This window comes from Oncorhynchus tshawytscha, linkage group LG08 (assembly GCF_018296145.1).
Source record: "Oncorhynchus tshawytscha isolate Ot180627B linkage group LG08, Otsh_v2.0, whole genome shotgun sequence".
In the NCBI taxonomy this organism is placed as follows: domain Eukaryota; kingdom Metazoa; phylum Chordata; class Actinopteri; order Salmoniformes; family Salmonidae; genus Oncorhynchus; species Oncorhynchus tshawytscha.
The window spans coordinates 47,347,155-47,361,010 of record NC_056436.1 but is presented as its reverse complement, the minus strand read 5'-3'; the positions used below and the strand labels follow the sequence as shown (position 1 = coordinate 47,361,010).

The following is a 13,856-nucleotide window of genomic DNA, read 5'->3' as shown; positions in this document are numbered from 1 at the left end:
GAGAAACCAAGGCTGTTGAGTCTGCCGATAAGAATGCAGTGATTGACAGAGTCGAAAGCCTTGGCCAGGTCGATGAAGACGGCTGCACAGTATTATCTTTTATCGATGGCGGTTATATCGTTTAGAACCTTGAGCGTGGCTGAGGTGCACCCATGACTGTTCAGAATGATGACATGATACGAGGTTATGGTTTAATAAGTTGACTGTTTATGGATGTGATAGGTAAAATCCTTTAGCGTTTATTTCTGGAGATGGTAACTCTTTCAAGAACCGCTCTCGTAGTGCCTCAAATCCTAATGAGTTAATTGTTACATCATTCATTTAAAAAACTGGTAACAATTAAACATAGTTGATTAGATAAATAAGTAATCAGATTAATGAAAGTCAAGTCACAACAACCTCTAATTAGCCAATGGTATTCCTAGACTCAGCGCTGCTCAGTCTGTGGTTCAACCCATTTCAGCGCCATGGCGCTGTCCACCACCAACACATTCACTTGTCGAAAATTAGTCGACTCACACACACACACACACCTACTTGCATTCTAACATCTGGCTTTGTGTCTACCGGTCTTTTTTCATTCTGATGAAGGCCAAGATGGAAACGTCATTCATTTGAATTGTTCTAAATAAAGGACTTCAACAGTTTTGCCAGTTTTTACCCATTTAAATCCTATTCACAAAATAAAAAAGTGCATAACTGAGTTTACCCCATCGACTGGGTTCATCAGTGGTCATGACAAATCCGTTTGCATCGTCTCTGGTATTAGGGTGGTAGCCTATGGCCAGTTAGAAAGTGGTTATAGAGCGTTCAAAATGGCCACCTATTCCCATTGTGCACTACATCTGACCAGAACCAGGGTGCCATTTAAGACAAAGCAATAGCCTTTAGTACATTAGCTTACCTTTTTGGTAAGAACTTGAAGCTGTGAGTCACCCACAGCCAAGTCTGCCATATTTCGCACTGCTCAACCACTTGTTGTTCTGTCCAATGAAAGCATCTGTCTCATTAAGGCAGGGGCATGGTTTTTGATCAAAAGACCTGCAGCTCGCATGCAGAAGAAAATACATCTTTATATTTTTTGATTGGATTGGTCTTTTTAGGTGATTAGCGACACGTACAGTATATCTAACAGGGCTTTCATTGTTAAAATATTCCATGACTTTCCGTCAACCTTAGAATTTACATGACAATGGCCAAAAGCTCCCAGGGAAATGTAATGTGGAAAAAGAACTGGAAAAATATTAATTTCCAAATAGTTATCCATATACAAAATTATATGATTTACCATGATTGCATCAATTCCTCTATTACTTTCCCTCTGGAATGCATATAATACAATTCCATGACATCCCAGAACCCTGATTAAATGAAAAATAAAGATACTAAAGACAATCAATAGTGGATAATAATGACTCATTGCCTTTCAATATCATTAATAATATCCTGATTTTAACAACCTGATTGTCACATTGACCCTTATCAGACATCTTCATCAAGATGAAGACTGCACCAGACACTAATACAAGACAAAAACTGACATGATATTTTAATGAGAAATACACTAAACTGAAAAATTTGACAAACTGAAGAAAAAAAATTGCATTCTTATAATTTCTTGTATTTTTTTTTTTTACATAGACTCTTCCATTATTCTTTATGATCATAATATTTCACAGCACAATCCCTCCTTGGATTTTCAGAAATGACATGACTGAAGTTGAGAAGGTTTTCGAATGGCATGTTGAGCCTCTGTGGTTGAGTTGTGGGTTCATCTGTCTAGTCGTCCTTCTTGGCCAATAGCACCATTTCCCCCCTAAGAGCCTACACCTCTAAAACAGGGGCCTGCTGGGCATTGGACATATCTGCCAATCTATGGGCTGGCTGAGAACACTCCCATACACAGGGTATCCCTATCCTTCCACACACACTAATATACAACAAGCACTATCAGTAATATGAGTTGGTGTTCTGTCCAGGTTGTGTATCTGGGGAAAAGAAAAGCACATGTTATCAACAGACCTAAAATGACTGGAAATTGTGAAAAAATGTCACATTTAGACTACAAAGCACAATGCGCAACACAAGATAGAACTGTTGACAATATCAGCGGTTTCATTAGGGCACCCAACAGAAAACATTTTAAATGTGCACTTCTTATTGGACAAATCCAGGTAGTACCTCCCTAACCCTAGGGTTAATACAAGGCTGTAACAAATCTCACTAAAGTTAATTGACATGAGTGTCTTTCTTACTTGAGAGTTGTTGTTGGAGCTGCCTGACCAGTGCTGCAGTCTGCTGCTGCTGTTGAGTCTGTTGCATCTGAGTCTGCTGCATCCCCTGTCGTGGGAACTGAGACAAACACACAAACAATATTACATTTCGGTCATTGAAAGTACAGACATACTATAACTTTTTTTCAATGGGAGTCTGTCGTTGACAAGAGGTTTGCCCGTCAAAAACCGCACAATATATGGGCCTTTGTGCGTATGCAACTCGTCCCAAAAATAGTTGACTCGAGTTTAACTTTTGAAAGACAAAAACGGACAATATACAGTGGGGCAAAAAAGTATTTAGTCAGCCACCAATTGTGCAAGTTCTCCCACTTAAAAAGATGAGAGGCCTGTAATTTTCATCATAGGTACACTTCAACTATGACAGACAAAATTAGAAGAAAAAAAATCCAGAAAATGGGTAAGACAAAATATTTAAGTCCCTTTGAACGGGGTATGGTAGTAGGTGCCAGGCGCACGCACTGGTTTGTCAAGAATTGCAATGCTAATGTTTTTTTTTAACGTTCAACAGTTTTCCGTGTGCATCAAGAATGGTCCACCACTCAAAAGACATCCAACCAACTTGATAAATGTGAGAAGCATTGGAGTAAAAGTGAACAAGCGTCCCTGTGGAATGCTTTCAACACCCATGCCCCAACGAATTGAGGCTGTTCTGAGGGCAAAAAAAAAAGAGGGGGGAGATGTGCAACGCAACATTAGAAAGGTGTTCCTAATGCTTTGTACACTATGAATAAAATATATTTTCAATCTATCGTGCCGACCCCAACCTCTATCCGATAACACGGCTAGTGCCAACCCAGAGGGGCATAGTAGCCATGCCTTGCCTGAACCAGGCTGGACAAAAGCAGTGTGTGCTAACCTTAAACTTAACCATCCTCCCTGGAAAGTTAGAGTAGCAAAAAAACTGTTCCAGGTCAGAGTCATAATTGGAAATAGATCTAGGTGTAGTAGGGCTGGGGTTTTATTTTGTACTTGTGGGGTGTTCCAGCAAGCAGGATCATTAAGTTAAGTTAGCCAGCTAACAGTGATACATCTTTGATATATCAGCTCTCTTAAATTTGATGGTTCATTTTGAAAGCTAAACTTGAATGTGTTTGGTGGTTGTCAAGTCAATTATACCATGCTAATTTCAAATATATATTTCTCGAAAACATAAAAATAATTCAGAATTTTTGGGACAGTTAGCTGGCTAACTTGATCCGTCTTTTTGGAACTGCCCCTTGGCAATTTGACTGTATCATCCTCTAAGTTGGACGTACCATGGGTTGCTGTGGGGGCATGGGCTGCATGCCCAGGGCCTGGTTCTGAGCCTGGGCACCGGAGGGCGGTGCTGACGCTACTTGCTGCTGTTGTTGTTGTTGCTGCTGCTGCTGAACTTGTTGGGGCTGGACCTGATGTTGCTGTTGAACTTGCTGTTGTTGAACCTGTTGTTGTTGTTGAGCTTGCTGCTGAGCCTGCTGCTGGGCCTATAGGAGACAGGGACAAATACAGAAACAGAGCAGGGTGACACCATAGTACAACTATACAGGAATTCTTACACTCACTATATGTCATGCTCGAGCACGGGTGGGCAAACTACGGCCTGTGGGTCCCGCGATCTCATTCAGTCCGCTGGTCCGCTGAAAATAATTAAACAGAAATAGATATTTGCGGCACTCAGTTGAATTTCGAAATCCCAATGTGGCCCCTGTGCTAGACCATCAGTTAGAGCATTGAATAATTGTGGAAGTGATTGTTTAGATCTAGACCGCATTGAGTGGCAATAGCAGTACATGTGTAGTTAAAATATAATCAATACACTGTTCCATGTTGGTCTGTAGTGTTAGATATTGCTAGTAGAAGACCTAGTAAATAGACAAAGCATACTCGGAGTGCCTGCTGTCTGAGGTACTGCTGCTGTTGCTGCTGGGCCTGTTGCTGCTCAGCAAGCATCTGGTTTGGTCTCATTCCCGGGTGGACCCCCTGCGTATCCATGTGGCTCAGGCCCTGCATGACGGGAGCCTGATGGATGGACTGGTGGGGAAACCTGGAGATGGTGGAAGAGATTCACATTCAGAGGACCAGTACATCATCAAATGTTTCACAAATACATCACTGTCTTGAATAAGGTCACTGTTGCCCATTACAGTGCTACAGCATGAAAGGAAAAAGTGTTCTGCGACTACACTGTCAAATGTTTACATTCACGTCAAAGGAAATCAGAGTGCAGTTTATGGGTGGGGTTGACTGATAACTCTGTACCCAGATACTAGGCAGTGATGCTAAATGTGACAAAGTCTTGATATGTGCAAGAAAAAGGAGTGAAAGAAGGCGCTCCATGAACACCATATTAGCGAAGGCACAATACCAGTATTGGGATACTTGTTAGTATCGTGGCAAGGAAACAAAACACAAAACGTATTTAACTTCTTTATGAAAACAGCCCTAATGTTGGAAACAAATATCAGTTGTCGTCATTTAAAGTCACATTTACAAATTTTCCAAGCTATAGCACACCATATTTTAAATACTGCATGTTTTTACATTGACATTTTAGTCATTTAGCTGATGCTCTTATCCAGAGCGACTTATAGGAGCAATTATGATTAAGTGCTTTGCTCAAGGGCACAGACACCTTTTTCACCTAGTCGGCCAGGGGATACAAACAATACTGGTATTGTCACAGCCCTACACAATATGAGACAAAAGTAGCCAAAATATCCTTGATAATGGACAGCAGACATCCCTGTGCTATTGGAGTGCAGTACAGTGTATTGTCCAAACCCCAACTACTCTTCAACTCTTCCCTCCTGCCCACCTCTGTGTGTTTTGCATGGTGTGCGAGTAGCCCGGTGCCTGCTGGTGAACGTAGCCGCTGGGCCTCTGTACCATCTGCCTCAGAGAGTCCACCACACCCAGGTTGGCCCCCGGGTGGCTTCCCTGGAAACCCTGGTTCCCGTACGATGGAGGGACTATACCACCCACCTGGGAGGGATGCGGCTGCATCCCCATGTGGGAGCCGTACGTGGTATAGCCCTGGGAGATGTTCTGCACATGGAGAGATAAAAATCAGAATGTTAATGAAAATAATAGGACAAATATGCAGAGAGGAGAAAGAAGGAATAGAGGACACTAGTTTATGCATAGGGTCAAATTCAGTGTTGAAGGAAATAGAAGGATAAGAAAACAGGTTTTACAGGTACATCTGGAAAAAAATTACATGACATTTTGGCAAAAGTGTCTCATCTGAAAGACTTGCCTGAGTTGGCTGCACGGAGCCGTATTGTTGGTTGGGCGTCATCTGTCGCATCTGTTGTCCAATAATACTCTGGTTCTGAAAACGGCAAGAGACAACGTTCCAACGTTCTTAAAAAGCAATGTGCTGCTTTCTACAACTGAAGTTCAACTTTTTTATTTATTTTCTTCACGGGCGGCAGGTAGCCTAGCGGTTAAGAGTGTTGGGCCAGTAACTGAAAAGTCGCTGGTTCGAATCCCCGAGCCGGCAAGTTAATCCCCAACAACAACTTCTCTACGGGCACCGATGAAGTGGATGTCAATTAAGGCAGCCCCCTGCACCTCTCTGATTCAGAAGGGCTGGGCTAAATGCGGAAGACACATTTGAGGTTGAACGCATTCAGTTGTGCAAATGTATCTACATGCGTACCGTGAAAGCCAGTTTCAAGATCCTATTCTATGAGCATGTTAATAACACATCTAGCAAACCCCTCAACACCACACTGGGGGAGGTCCAGTCGAGAATAACCTCTGTACTCACTACTGTCCCATTCCAATGGAGTCTAGTCATTGCAAACTCACCAGTCTGACCTGCAGATGCTGGCGCAGGATCTGGCCCTGCGGTATGTTGGGCTGGGGCTTATAGCCCATAGGGTACTGCTTTTCCATGCCCATCATGCCTGGCATGCCGCCTGGCATCACACCCGGGTAGTTGGGCCGCGTGGGCATCATCTTGCCCATCTGAGGGTTCCGGACTGGTCGGTACGGGGTGTCCAAACCAGGGCCCCCTGAAGGGGAAAAGGATGAGAATTTAAGTCAAAGTCAAAATGACAAAAAGCCACCACAGCATTAATATCCGTTTCAGCTAATCAAGGTCTTGAAGATTTCGGTTGATAAGCAGAATCGTGTGTTTTAGTGCTGGGCTGTAACAAAACAAGGTGACAAAAACAAGCTAAACAAAACAAGCTAAACACGCCTCACTTAAAACGGTCATGACAGGAATACAGGTTCCAGAGTGTTTTTTCATGATATTGTGAAAACTAACTAGTAATAACTAAAACAGGGCCCATATTCATCAATATCAGAGTAGAGTGCTGGCCTAGGATCAGTAACTGTTTTCAATATGATTTAAAAGGCTAAACTCCTCATAAATCAGAACCCTGGTCTTAGACAATGATAATGTTGGCACTGACCTGGAGGTAGAGGCTGGTTCTGGGCATACATGCCCATGGCCTGCTGGCTGTAGCCTAACCTGTTGTAGGGGTGAGTTTGTTGGCCCATGAGGATCTCTGGCGGCAAACCTGTCCCATACGGCACTCCACCCTGGGTACGTGTTACAAAGTCCTGGAGAGAGAAGACAAACACCTTCTACGAGACATACTACACAACAACAACAATATCATCCAGCTTTTGTACTTTTAGAATGAATATTATTAGACAAGACAAACATTGTTGTCCTTCAAATCCCTCAAGATGACACTCATGAGTGCTCAGTGATTTCAGAGTCCTTAAATCTATGACTACTTTTAAATTTCTACCATAACTAGCCAAATCCAAAAAGACCTATCCCTAGATCTGAAGGGATTGGACAGGTATAAGAAATATGGTTGTCACTCCATCTTGCCTTCTGATAGGTTAGGTGGAATTTGCACCATATTCTTTAGACCTATCCTATTCTTTATAGTCTACACAAATGCCAAGGGTACAGGGCCTAGGGATGTTGCGGTGACCACACCGACGGTTACGAGTAAAGAAGGCATTCCACATGACCGCTTAGTCACTGTAATTAGGCTTCTCCAAGCTCTGATGCTGCTGATGGTAATTAGTAGTGATAAAATAATGTATATGTGAAAGATAATGATAAAATAATTCCACTTTGAAACCTTATAACTGTATGAAATTGATTAGAATCATGAAATTATAATCTGATGATGTGTGTAGTTTAGGTCGGAATTAGGTTAAACAATGTATAGGGGAAAAACACAGACTGTCTGAGCAAGGCGTAGCTTAGGATTTGAACTTGTGTGTGTGCCAAGTAAAATACCAAAGAACAATTAAAACTGTGTTTAGACCGACCTGGCTAGGCCTCTGAGACTTGGGAGAGGACAGGGAGTACTTCTCAAGGTCTCCTTAATCTCGGGGGAATGGAACTGTCGGCTAGTGATACAAAGTGGTGCGAACTGTGGAGAAGGATAACACTCACCTACTGTTTGTGTAGAAGTACAGTGGGGCAAAAAAATATTTAGTCAGCCACCAATTGTGCAAGTTCTCCCACTTAAAAAGACGAGAGAGGCCTGTAATTTTCCTCATAGGTACACTTCAACTATGACTGACAAAATGAGAAAAAAAAATCCAGAAAATCACATTGTAGGATTTTTAATGAATTTATTTGCAAATTATGGTGGGAAATAAGTATTTGGTCACCTACAAACAAGCAAGATTTCTGGCTCTCACAGACCTGTAACAACTTCTTTAAGAGGCTCCTCTGTCCTCCACTCGTTACCTGTATTAATGGCACCTGTTTGAACTTGTTATCAGTATAAAAGACACCTGTCCACAACCTCAAACAATCCAAACTCCACTATGGCCAAGACCAAAGAGCTGTCAAAGGACACCAGAAACAAAATTGTAGACCTGCACCAGGCCGGGAAGACTGAATCTGCAATAGTTAAGCAGCTTGGTTTGAAGAAATCAACTGTGGGAGCAATTATTAGGAAATGGAAGACATACAAGACCACTGATAATCTCCCTCGATCTGGGGCTCCACGCAAGATCTCACCCCGTGGAGTCAAAATGATCACAAGAACGGTGAGCAAAAATCCCAGAACCACACAGGGGGACCTAGTGAATGACCTGCAGAGAGCTGGGACCAAAGTAACAAAGCCTACCATCAGTAACACACTACGCCGCCAGGGACTCAAATCCTGCAGTGCCAGACGTGTCCCCCTGCTTAAGCCAGTACATGTCCAGGTCCGTCTGAAGTTTGCTAGAGAGTATTTGGAAGATCCAAAAGAAGATTGGGAGAATGTCATATGGTCAGATGAAAGGGCATTGAAGATGAAACGTGGCTGGGTCTTTCAGCATGACAATAATCCCAAACACACCGCCCAGGCAACGAAGGAGTGGCTTCGTAAGAAGCATTTCAAAGTCCTGGAGTGGCCTAGCCAGTCTCCAGATCTCAACACCATAGAAAATCTTTGGAGGGAGTTGAAAGTCCATGTTGCCCAGCACCAGCCCCAAAACATCACTGCTCTAGAGGAGATCTGCATGGAGGAATGGGCCAAAATACCAGCAAGTGTGTGTGAAAACCTTGTGAAGACTTACAGAAAACGTTTGACCTCTGTTATTGCCAACAAAGGGTCTATAACAAAGCATTGAGATAAACTTTTGTTATTGACTAAATACTTATTTTCCACCATAATTTGCAATTAAATTCATTAAAAATCCTACAATGTGATTTTCTGGATTTTTTTCTCTCATTTTGTCTATCATAGTTGAAGTGTACCTATGATGAAAATTACAGGCCTCTCATCTTTTTAAGTGGGAGAACTTGCACAATTGGTGGCTGACTAAATACTTTTTTGCCCCACTATGTGCGCAGCTATAAAATTTTTGTTTTTGTACGTTCTCTGAAAACTGTACTCTTTTTGCATAAGCTGAGTCTTTGACTAATTATTATTAAACCCAAAGCTATTGATTGTCAGTTGTTATCATTGGGATTGAAAATTCTTGTGACAAGTAGCCTACCAAATTTGCTAACTGCCTCTATTTTACCTCTAATCCCTCTAACATCAACGCAAATGTCATTGAAAATCTAATCAAACACTTCATGAGAGCCCATGAGCTCATGTTGCGCAACATTTCAATGTAATTGCTAGAGAAAACAGAGTGATGGCCTCTATTAAAAATTGGAGGATCCCATTAGCTGTCTATAGGCTTGGCCTACTATCATTATTTTTCAACTTTTCTAATACCTAAGCATATTGCTTATCTTTACAACAGGAGTATAGCCTACCTGGCTGGCATGAAAATGAACCACGGGAAAAGCGTCCTCTATTCTCTATTTAAGTGCATACAGTACCAGTCAAAAGATTAGGTGTATCCAATCATTCAAGGGTTTTCTTTATTTTTTACTATTTTATAAATTGTAAAATAATGGTGAAGACATCACAACTATGAAAAAATATAAGGAATCATATAGTCACCAAAAAAGTGTTAAATCAAAATATATTTTATAGTTGAGATTCTTTAAAGTAGCCACCCTTTGCCTTGATGACAGCTTTGCACACTCTTGGCATTATCTCAACTAGTTTCATGAGGTAGTCACCTGGAATGCATTTCAATTAACAGGTGTGTGTCTTGTGAAAAGTTAATTTGTGGAATTTCTTTCCTTAATGCGTTTGAGCCAATCAGTTGTGTTGTGACAAGGTAGGGGTTGTAAACAGAAGATAGCTCTATTTTGTAAAAGAACAAGTCCATATTATGGAGAAAACAGCTCAAATAAGCAAAGAGAAACGACAGTCCATCATTTACGTTCAGACACGAAGGTCAGTCAATACAGAACATTTCAAGAACTTTCAAAGTTTCTTCAAGTGCAGTCGCAAAAACCATCAAGCACTATGATGAAACTGGCTCTCATGAGGACCACCACAGGATAGGAAAACCCAGAGTTACCTCTGCTGCAATCTGTCATTTGGTCTGATGAGATTTTTGGTTTTTCAACAGGACAATGACTCAACACACAACCAGGCTGTGTAAGGGCTATTTGACCAAGAAGGAGAATGAAGGTGTGCCGGATCAGATGACCTGGCCTCCACAATCACCCGACCTTAACCCAATTGAGATGGTTTGGAATGAGTTGGACCGCAGAGTGAACGAAAAGCAGAGAACAAGTGCTCAGCATGTGGGAACGTTGGAAAGCATTCCAGGTGAAGCTGATTGATAGAATGCCAAGAGTGTGCAAAACTGTCATCAAGGCAAAGGGTGGCTACCTTGAAGAATCTAAAATATATATTTGTTTAACACTTTTTTGTTACTACATGATTCAATATATTTTATTTCATAGTTTTGATGTATTCACCATTATTCTACAATGTAGAAAATAGTCCAAATGAAGAACAACCCTTGAATGAGTACGGTATATTATGTATTTTCCCCCTGCCCCTGTTTAAAGACAGGTGCATGATAATGGTCCCTTCTACAGTGGTTCCTCCTTTAAAACTTGTGCGCTTATGCCGCGGGACTTTGAGGTACCCAGCGCCACGGCTTCATCGCTCCAGACCAACGCAGGGGAGCGTTCTGGCCCCAAGGTTATTATATGACCAATCATATCGAGTGGTTCCAATGACGAATTTGACGTTATGCCACACATCGCCGGTGACTTTCTTCAGGAAAAAATGGCTGACAAAAACATTATGGTGGATGCAAATGTAAGTAATTATTTCATAACGAGTCAAAAAAATAATTACAATCGAGAGGAATATTTTAGTTAAATGTAGAGAAACGATTGTGAATACTTTTTCATCATAAAGTTAAATTTACAAAAATTGCTATTTAGCAAGTTTTTATCAGTCATATCCAATACCAGGTGTATCAAACCCCATTCTTTGAATGATGCTGTGTCTGTGTGCATGTATGTATTACAATTATACACTTCAACAGTGTTTACCACTCCTGCTCCTGGGATATCAACAATTACACCTTGTAATTATGCAATAGACTAGAAACATGATTTAAGTAAAAGGCTGATTTGTAATTCATATATACAGAAAAAAACAGTACAATACACTTCCTACGCATATCTAACTCCCATTATCTGCATTAATCTGAGGAGGTTCTCCCAGCCATGCGGACGATTGAAAACAGGGCAGCAAAGTTGATTTGTCACCAGAGTGGTTTAGAGCATTTTATTATTTGCATGTGAATAACCAGACCTTCATACAAACTTGCTATGCTGAATTCTTGACGCACAACCGAAGGTGCTGCCATATCCTGCCAGCACACCCACAAGCAAACCACTCAGGCGGAGAATGACGTGTGGAAGAGGGCGAGGAACGACATGGGAGTAACAATCCGGGCTATTTGCACTGAGACCGGCGTAATAATGTAATGAAACAAGCAGGGAGCAGGTTTCATACCCTCAACATTCTAGCCCGAAGTCCAGCACGCTATCGACTGTGCCCAAATGTATTAATTGGGGTTGGGGCCGATTGTGGCTATAAACACTATCAATTGGAATCTTTAACAAGTGGAAAAGGGGAAAAAGTATTCGTTTTTCACAAGGGTAGCAGGATGTGAATTCTGCTAATAACATTTCTAGGATGAACTATTAGCTGAACAATAGACTATTCAACCTTTACTAAAGAATTGTCTAATAGCCAAGCTAGGTGTGAAACCCCCTCCAACTTGCAACTAATCATTTGTGTCAACCTTTCCACATCTACTGAGTATACACTGCTCAAAAAAATAAAGGGAACACTTAAACAACACAATGTAACTCCAAGTCAATCACACTTCTGTGAAATCAAACTGCCCACTTAGGAAGCAACACTGATTGACAATAAATTTCACATGCTGTTGTGCAAATAGAATAGACAACAGGTGGAAATTATAGGCAATTAGCAAGACACCCCCAATAAAAGAGTGGTTCTGCAGGTGGTGACCACAGACCACTTCTCAGTTCCTATGCTTCCTGGCTGATGTTTTGGTCACTTTTGAATGCTGACGGTGCTTTCACTCTAGTGGTAGCATGAGACGGAGTCTACAACCCACACAAGTGGCTCAGGTAGTGCAGCTCATCCAGGATGGCACATCAATGCGAGCTGTGGCAAGAAGGTTTGCTCTGTCTGTCAGGGTAGTGTCCAGAGCATGGAGGCGCTAACAGGAGACAGGCCAGTAAATCAGGAGATGTGGAGGAGGCCGTAGGAGGGCAACAACCCAGCAGCAGGACCGCTACCTCCGCCTTTGTGCAAGGAGGAGCACTGACAGAGCCCTGCAAAATGACCTCCAGCAGGCCACAAATGTGCATGTGTCTGCTCAAACGGTCAGAAACAGACTCCATGAGGGTGGTATCGACATCCACAGTTGGGGGTTGTGCTTACAGCCCAACACTGTGCAGGACTTTTGGCATTTGCCAGGGAACACCAAGATTGGCAAATTCACCACTGGCGCCCTGTGCTGTTCACAGATGAAAGCAGGTTCACACTGAGCACATGTGAGAGATGTGACAGTCTGGAGACGCCGTGGAGAACGTTCTGCTGCCTGCAACATCCTCCAGCATGACTGGTTTGGCGGTGGGTCAGTCATGGTGTGGGGTGGCATTTCTTTGGGGTGCCGCACAGCCCTCCATGTGTTCGCCAGAGGTAGCCTGACTGCTATTAGGTACCGAGATGAGATCCTCAGACCCCTTGTGAGACCATATGCTGGTGCAGTTGGCCCTGGGTTCCTCCTAATGCAAGACAATGCTAGACCTCATGTGGCTGGAGTGTGTCAGCAGTTCTTGCAAGAGGAAGGCATATTGATGCTATGGACTGGCCTGCCCCAGACCTGAATCCAATTGAGCACATCTGGGACATCATGTCTCGTCCATCCACCAACGCCACGTTGCACCACAGACTGTCCAGGAGTTGGCAGATGCTTTAGTCCAGGTCTGGGAGGAGATCCCTCAGGAGACCATCCGCTACCTCATCAGGAGCATGCCCAGGCATTGTAGGGAGGTCATACAGGCACGTGGAGGCCACACACACTACTGAGCCTCATTTTGACTTGTTTTAAGGACATTACATCAAAGTTGGATCAGCCTGTAATGTGGTTTTCCACTTTAAATTTGAGTGTGACTCCAAATCCAGACCTCCGTGGGTTGATAAATTTGATTTCCATTGATCATTTTTGTGTGATTTTGTTGTCAGCACATTCAACTATGTAAAGAAAAAAGTATTTAATAAGAATATTTCATTCATTCAGATCTAGGATGTGTTATTTTAGTGTTCCCTTTATTTTTTTGAGCAGTGTACACACACACACACACACACACACACACACACACACAGAGTTGAAGTTGGAAGTTTACATACACTTAGGTTGGAGTCATTAAAACTTGTTTTGCAACTACTCCACAAATGTCTTGTTAAACTCTAGTTTTGACAAGTCGGCAAGGACATCTACTTTGTGCATGACACAATACATTTTTCCAACAATTGTTTACAGACAGATTATTTCACTTATAATTCATTGTATCACAATTCCAGTGGGTCAGAAGTTTACATACACTAAGTTGATTGTGCCTTTAAACAGCCTGGAAAATTCCAGAAAATTATATCATGGCTTTAGAAGCTTCTGATAGGCTAATTG

At 42.2% G+C, this 13,856-nt stretch overlaps 1 protein-coding gene across 8 annotated transcripts in view; it reads right to left on the bottom strand.

The window, feature by feature from the left end:
* Positions 1 to 1,534: 1,534 nt before the first annotated feature.
* Positions 1,535 to 13,856, bottom strand: part of LOC112256392 (mediator of RNA polymerase II transcription subunit 12) — a 100,946-nt gene continuing 88,624 nt past the window's right edge. For 5 of the 8 annotated variants that reach the window (XM_042325584.1, XM_042325586.1, XM_042325588.1 and 2 more), the window contains 9 exons: positions 6,701 to 6,851; positions 6,090 to 6,295; positions 5,533 to 5,607; positions 5,092 to 5,321; positions 4,161 to 4,320; positions 3,874 to 3,913; positions 3,554 to 3,760; positions 2,256 to 2,352; positions 1,535 to 1,988 (listed from right to left, as the gene is read on the bottom strand). In XM_042325584.1, coding sequence (XP_042181518.1) covers positions 1,931 to 1,988; positions 2,256 to 2,352; positions 3,554 to 3,760; positions 3,874 to 3,913; positions 4,161 to 4,320; positions 5,092 to 5,321; positions 5,533 to 5,607; positions 6,090 to 6,295; positions 6,701 to 6,851 — 1,224 coding nt within the window. In that variant the 3' untranslated portion in view covers positions 1,535 to 1,930. Of the gene's footprint in view, positions 1,989 to 2,255; positions 2,353 to 3,553; positions 3,761 to 3,838; positions 3,914 to 4,160; positions 4,321 to 5,091; positions 5,322 to 5,532; positions 5,608 to 6,089; positions 6,296 to 6,700; positions 6,852 to 13,856 lie in introns of those variants that run through there. The other 3 variants (XM_042325587.1, XM_024429623.2, XM_042325589.1) reach the window with 2 other exon arrangements.